Source organism: Chrysochloris asiatica, unplaced genomic scaffold, assembly GCF_000296735.1.
Source record: "Chrysochloris asiatica unplaced genomic scaffold, ChrAsi1.0 scaffold00014, whole genome shotgun sequence".
Lineage (NCBI taxonomy): Eukaryota > Metazoa > Chordata > Mammalia > Afrosoricida > Chrysochloridae > Chrysochloris > Chrysochloris asiatica.
Window position 1 is genome coordinate 17,393,976 of NW_006408532.1, and position 7,962 is coordinate 17,401,937.

At 37.3% G+C, this 7,962-nt stretch overlaps 1 protein-coding gene across 1 annotated transcript in view; it reads left to right on the forward strand.

Moving 5' to 3' along the window:
- Positions 1-7,962, forward strand: part of LOC102821738 (chromosome unknown open reading frame, human C9orf85) — an 87,268-nt gene that overhangs the window by 48,189 nt on the left and 31,117 nt on the right. Inside the window, 1 exon segment of the mRNA XM_006878355.1 lies at positions 2,866-2,972. Within this exon segment, the coding sequence (XP_006878417.1) occupies positions 2,866-2,972 (107 nt within the window).

The following is a 7,962-nucleotide window of genomic DNA, read 5'->3' on the forward strand; positions in this document are numbered from 1 at the left end:
AAGGATCAGTATTTGGAAAATATGGTCTGGTGATAGAAATGATGCTAGAAATTGCATGATAGAATTCTGCAAAATCAATGATTTGTTCATTTCAAATACCTTCCTTAGACAACATAAGAGCCAATTATACACATGGACCTCACCAGATGGAACACACAGAAATCAAATTGACTACATCTGTGGAAAGAGACGATGGAAAAGCTCTATATCATCAGTCAAAACAAGGCCAGATGTGGAACAGACCATCAATTACTCAAATGCAAATTCAAACCGAAGCTGAAGAAAATGAAAACAAGTCCACGAGAGCCAAAATATGACCTTGAATATATTCCACCTGAATTTAGAGATCATCTGAAGAACAGAGTTGATACATTAAACACTAAAGACCGAAGACCAGAAGAGTTGTGGGATGACATCAAGAACATCAAACATGAAAAAAAAAAAGTCATTAAGAAGACAAGAAAGAAGGAAAAGGTCAAAATGGGTGGAAGAGACACTGAAACTTGCTCTCCAGTGTAGAGATGCTAAAGCAAATGGAAGAAATGAGGAGGTACAGGAGCTGAACAGAAAATTTCAAAGGTCAGCTCGAGAAGACAATGTCAAATATATTTTCTGTGTGGGCATCCTTAAACTTTAGCCTTAATAACCTATCATCTTTTACCATGAGGGATATGTTAAAATTAATTGCCCAAACTTGGTTGGTCATAAACATAGTTGTTAGTAAGTAAAGATTGTCATCGCCTTTGCTCCAGGCTGAATGATTCCTAGAACTAGGATTTAGCTTTCATGACTCACATCTGTGGAACTTGTTTCCTCTTCTAGTTTGCCAAAACATGATAAAGCAAGGTGCACTCTTTTCTTTCTTTCTGAAACTAATTTTAAAGGAAAATACTATTCACCCTCACTCCTACCCTCATTGTTCATTTCTTACCATGAAAATCAAATTTAATTTTGTAATAGTAGTTCCAATCATGCGAACCCTGTACAACATCTCTATTTACACTGCTGCACACATCACTCACAAAACAAGTTGCCACAAAGACCTCTTTTGTTCTACTGTCAGTCCACCCAAAAGAAACCAGTTTCCAAACTATGCACAGTTTTGCAAATCAAGATGAACTAGTTAGAAATTGGACATAGAAACAAACAAGAAACCAAACCATGCTTCCTTGTTAACAAGCAGTGTGTTACATGTAATAAAATTGAAGGTAAGGAAATGCTCAGCATTCTAAAAATATTCTAATTAGTAAGTATATCACTGTCACATTATAATCTTTGTTCAAAGTCATTATCTTGTTCCCTCACTGTTAGAGTAATGAAAAAGTAAGTGAAGCTTTTAGCAAGATATTCTTATTCCAGAAAACAGAGATAGTGAAAGCAAATGAAGAAATCAGCTTTGGTTTTAGGTATTTCTAAGCAAGCTCTGTACACAGTTGCAAGGTTAAAAAGGAGAGGCGTTAGTCATGTAAGCACAAACTTTATTCTCTGACAATAACTAATAGACCTTGTAGCAAGGTGGGAATATAGTGGCATGCTGAATTTATTTACTCAGAGTTTTCATCTATGTCAACAAAATAGGAATGCCCATACTTTCTGGCAGTAGCTGTTTTGGGCTTTGTTTACAATTTTTAGTAACAGAGTATGTTTTTCACCTTAGACTTGTACTCAAACAAAATGACAGGGCTTCATTAATGGTTTTTGAAACCATTGTAATGTTTTATCTTTGATTAAGTGCTTTTGGCAAATTATTTTACCTTTTTTTAAAAACAAAACCTTTCTGCTTAACAGTTTGGTTTTCTCTTGGATGATCTCTAAACTAAGTATCAAATAACCTCCCAGAGAAACTATATAGTTTGGATTGCCTTTCTTTCTTTCCTTCAGAAATCTTCTAAACAAAGAAAGAAAGAAAATTTAAATATATTCATTATTTCAACAATGGGCAGCAACCAAGTTTCCACAGCCAAAGGAGATTAGAGAATTCTCAGTCTAGGTCCTGAATCAAACAAATGTTGTAGCATACAAGACTATCATGGAAAACATGTAGCACTTGAATTTTTTCTTACCCTCCTTATTTTCCAATACATTTTGAGAAGAACATTGTAATTAAAAAAAGTTTTATCGCATGAAACCCCATTTTCACCAAATATACTCAGAGAGGCATACTTATTTTCTGCTTTAAAAGAAACCAGGTTAGCAAGGGCAGCTTTTCTAAAGCATTCTTCCTTTCATGGGAATACAAAAGGATTGAGTTGAATACTTAAATGCTTTCTTACTTCCAACTGCTTTTCACTAGCACGTCTTTCTCAACTTCCACAGTATCTCCTCTCCCCTAGAGACTGATAATTCAAGACTATCTGATTTCTTAGTTCAATTCCAGATCCCTAGTAAGATTTGAATTGTTGAAACAGTAGTCTTAAAATATGAACTGAATTTTCTTTATTGTTATATGTTTTAGTGAGGCATGTTTTACATGCACTCACATGTGCAGACCTTTTGTGTACAGTTGAGTTTTGACAAATGTACATATAAGAATCAGTAGGGAAGACTTTCTCAAGATTTATCTGCCAGGAGGTGACAGAGGTTTCTAAATGATTCTAAATGCCACTCCAGTTAAGAACCCTTGCCTTTGTAAAGAACCAAATCAAATGAACAACATACATCAAAATACATTGTTGTTGTTGTTAAGTGCCATCGGAGTCAGTTCTGACCCATAACGACCCTGTATTGGGTTTCCAATAAAATGGTGCTCAAATTAAAGGTAGATTGGTATTATTTTTTAAATTCCACATGCACCTAGTTTATGAGTTTAGCAATGCTTGCTTATAGGAATGAAATTCTTAATTTGTTTTTCTAATTGTTTTTAAGAAAATAAACGCCAAACTTCATGATGGAGTATGTCAACGCTGTAAAGAAGTTCTTGAATGGCGTGTAAAATACAGCAAGTACAAACCACTATCAAAACCTAAAAAATGGTGAGTTAACAAATTTCTTAATTACCTTATCAGTAATATATGTGTCCGTTTATTATTTTATTCTCCAAATTTTAAACTTGTGGCCAGAAAACAGTGGAGTAAATGGGAAAACAACTTGTCTCCCATGTAGAATTTCAGTCTTACAAGTTGTGTCATGGTCTATAAAGCAGGTAGATTATAAAAGTGGACTCATCATCCCCTGTCCCATTCTTCCTTAAATAAACAATGTACCATTTTTCCAGAACTGTGCTCATAAAAGAGGAGTTGGGGAAAAGAGGAGAAAGGCACAATACTATCTCCAGTATTGACTATAGATTTTGCCTAAAATGTACCTAAAATAGTGAATATAACAAACCTCTCCTGTTGTTTATTTCTATTGAAAAATTATGCCAGCCTTTATATGAGTCTAAAACACAATTTACTTGGATCCACGATTAATGTTCATGGAAGGAGCAGTCAAAAAATCAAATAACATATTGCCTTGGGCATATCTGCTGCAAAAGACCCTTTAAAGTGTTAAATAGCAAAGATGTCTCTTTGAGAACTAAGGTACACCTAACCTAACCTGGCCTGACCTGACCTGACCTAGCCTAACCTAAGGAGTCCTGGTGTGGCGCAGTGGGTTAATGCATCAGACTGCAAAGCCATTTGAACTACAAGGTCAGTGGTTCAAGTTCACCCATCATTGCTTGGAAACCCTATACAGGGTTGCTATGGGTCAGAATTGACTTGTTGGCACCTAACAACAACAACAACCTAAGCCATGATATTTTTAGTCCTGTCATATGCATACGAAAGTAAGATAATGAATAAAGAAGACCAGAGTAGAATTGATACATTTGAATTATCATGTTAGTAAAGCATATTGAATATACCAGAAGAGCAAACAAATGTGTCTTTGGAAGTTCAGCTAGATTGCTCTTTGAAGCAATTTTGGCAAGACTATCTTTCTTACCTCTGCTATGTTATCAAGAGGAACCAGTCCCTGGAGAAGGACATCATGTGTGGTAAAGCGGAGGGTCAGTGAAAAGGAAGGCAACCCGTAACAAGGTGGACTGACACAATGGCTACAACAGTGGGCTCCAGCATACTAACAATCGGAAGGATGGTGTTGGACTGGTCAGTGTTTCATTCTGTTGTACATAGGGTTGCTGTGAGCCAGAACTGACTTGACTGCTCCTAACAACAACAAAGTGCAAGTTATGTGGCAATTTATTTGAGAATATTTTAATAAGAGTTGAGGTTTTTAATTTGGATGATTTATTCTACCTATTTCTATTACTGTGTAAGTCTTACTTTTAACTTGTGTAAATTCACATTTTAAACATCAAAAGGAAGCTTACTCTGAAGATTTTTGAAGTTATATTGTTATTTAGAATAGAGAAAAAAAGACATTATTTAAATCTTTCAAAGAACATTGTTTTGTGAAAGGCAAAAACTTTAATAATAAAGAATGGTGGTGGTATGCAGTGGAGTCGGCTCTGACTCGCAGTTACCCTGCACAGGGTTTCCGAGGCTGTAAATCGTTACAGGAGCAGAAAGCCCCATCTTTCTCCAGTGGACCAGCTGGTAGTTTCGAACTGTTGACCTTGTGGTTCACAGCCCGATTCGCAACCACTACACTACCAGACCTCCTGGCTATTATTGTACTATACACAAAAATACAAAGCTTCCACAGTTCCATTCTAAGAATCAGCATTGATATTACCAATGCTTATAAACAGTTTTTCTAGTAGGAAATTTCATGATAAAGCATTTCACTTCCAGATGCCCTAATACAAATATACTCTTCAAATTTAAAAGAAAAATAATAAGCAAAATTTTTGTATATAGCAATTCACTGGGAAAAAGAAATACATTTTTTTTTTACTTTCCATTTGAATCTACTGTTTAGTTTTCCACATACGCAACATAGCTTTGTATCTTTAATGGCTCAGAGACTGAGCAAGTGTATTTTGTTTAAAAAGGTGATGCTTCTGAAATGCAGAGAACTGGTAAATAAGCTAACTTTTGCAATATATTAAAATGGAGGCAAGTTCGAGTGTTTAGATCATGTAGACTGTAGCTGGTTGTAGTGTAGTGAATTACCTAATGTCTCTTCTAGCCATAGCCTGTAACTCTAACCAAATAATGTTTCTGCCCTGCTTGGTCTGTATATGAGAAGGCGGAGAAGAGATTGATAGGATAATTTGATTCAGCTGTGGATGTTAGCAGACTTAATTGTAATTGTAAAAACTTGAAACTAGTATGGATTTTAAATGAGCCACTTTAAATAAGCAGGAAGGGTGAGTGAGCTCACTGCCATCAAAGAGAAAGAACTAAGAGTGGAGCACGTCCTTTGGTCCTCAAGATTCCTATGTTTTGATCGACCCAAGGACAGAAAGCTGTGACACTGGAAGAGTGTCAGATCAGCAGCAGCAGCAGGATCAAGAACCCGAGCATGACATGTGAACTTCCAGCCCACGGAGCAAGTAAAGCTGAGTGACTTAGGGCAGGAAGCTTGTTTGTAGAATGGGAGGCCTCCAGTGCCTTCAGGCTGAGGTTTATGGTGGAGCGGTGTGTCCTGTGGGCATTTATCAGCAGCTGACTGGACAGCTGTGCCCTGAGCATTTCTGACCCAATATTGTATCCTGTAACTTCCCTAGTAAGTTCCATAACTGTGAGTATGGCATCTTGAGTTCTCTGTGGCTGTTGTAACAGACTATCAAACCCAATAGAGAAGTAGAGTGCTGTGGGAGGAATAGGACTTCATATTTTTTGCACTGCTGTTCTCCGTGCACTTAATTGCTTTATTTGCAAGATGAAATTATTCTTTTTAGAAGAAGTTTAGAGGCAAGCATTTTTTCTCTTTGAAAATAAAAGACTTAAAACATAAAGGAGTTGGTCTATAAAGCATTCTTAGCTAATTTGGTTAGAGAAAAACTTTGTAGTAAAGAAGAAACAAAACTGTCTAGTGTTTTTCCATGGAGTAACTGATAGGTTTGGACCACCATTCTTGTGTTTAGTAGTCCAGTGCTTATCCTACAGAGCCACACCAGGGCTCCACACACACAATGGTAAACTATTAAAGCAGAACTTCTCTGGGGACAAAGCTCCACTTAGCCTCCTGCTGAAGGAAAGCCATTCTTCCACCACTAAATCCCCTGAAACAGTTCTTGTGAATATACTTTTTTGCATCCACTGGCTTATTCAACTCTGCACAAGCAGAAGATTTGAGTAAAGGTGAGATGAGCTGCCAAGATAACTTCAAAAGAAAGTGGGAAAGGTTATGTGTTCAATTCAGTGAAGCATGAAGAGATAAAGACTGGACTGCGGCAGGCAGAGGGAATAAGAAGTGAGTGGCAGTAAAGTTTTTAATGATCAGCTAGGAAATGGAAGCACCAGGGGATGGACCTTGTGGAATGCAACAATTCAATGAAAAAGAAACTGCTTTGTTTTGTTTTTTAGGCATAAGTAATCCACAGGACAATAAAACATAAGGCCAGACATTCCTAGAATATGTTGGTGCCCATGCATGTTACAGATCGTTCCCTCTTCACTTGAAATATTTTTCTAGTGAAATTTAACATCAATGAACATTTATCTTACAGCACGGCATTTAAGGTGAGGTGAGGCCCCTCGTGGAAGTTTTCTTTAGCCTGCTGTATTCCTTAGACTTTTGAGTTAACTTTGGTTTTAGCAAAGAATTTAAAGCTGAAAAGTACTGAACTAATATACAGGGTGTTTTAGTGGCTTGACCCTCTGGCCATCCATCTATTTCATATACAGCAGGGCTTCTCAAGTGTAACACTACTGGCATCTTGGGTGGGGTAATTCTTTGTTGTAGAGGGCTGTCCTGGGCACTGGAGGATAATGAGCAGCATCCCTGGCCTCTCTACCCATTAGACATCAATAGCACCAGACTCCCTACCAGCCAAGTCATAACGATCAAAAATCTGCTAATTGCCCCCCTCCCCCACTTGCAGGCAAAGTCATCACCAGTAGAAAACTAGTGTTTCTTGAATACCTTCTCAAATTCTAAGTATGGACCCTAATCTGCTCATGATCTTTTGCTGCGTATGCCAGAATCTCCTTTCTCTTCTCCTACTTTGGCAGTGTTAAAAATGAGCTTATAATGTGTTGTTGTTAAGTGTCATGGAGTAGGTTCTGACTCATAGCAACCCTGTATAGGATTTCCAGGGAGCAGCTGGTGAGCTTGAACTGCCTACCTTGTGGTTCAAACTGACCTTGCAGTCCAATGCATTAACCCACACTAGGACTCCCACACTGTATTACTAGTGATTTTTGCTTTGAGGTCAAAGAAAAAAGAGGCAGGCTAGAGGTATAAGATAACTGGGGGTATTTGCCTACCATACTTAAAAGTAGGAGAAAAAGGCTGCTTAGTTACATGAAACATAAAACAAAAGAAGTGCTTACCTACTATTTTAGACATTTTAGTACCTGAAAACAAAACATGTTTTTCTTTCTATAAATGTGCTGTGTTGGTTTTTTTTAAAGCAGTTTATATATCTGGTAGTCAGCACTTGACAACTTTTACAGACCAGATAGGTGGCTTTTGTAGAAATTAATACAGTAGTTCAGTTGAAGAATGGAAAATGAAGGCTTTTAAAACTGAATATGAAGGAATATATTAAGGAGGAATCACTGTGGAAGAATGGGAACACTTGGATACAGGAGTTAGATCAATCTGGATTTGACGCCTGATTCCATGTACTTTACTAGCTTTATGATCTTGTATAATACTTTAAATCCCTTTAAATGCAGAGTCCTAGTGTAGTACTATAGGATAAGCACTGGACCACTAATCACAAGGTGGGCAATTTAAACCCATCAGGTGCTCCTTGGCAACCCCACGCAGGATTGCTATGAGTGGAAACTGACTCAAAGGCACTTAACAACAAGCTAAGAATAAAGAAAAGAGCCCATTCCATTTCTTGTCTTGCATTGCTTGAAGGTAGACTTAAACATCTGCATAGCAGTGCAGTGGTTT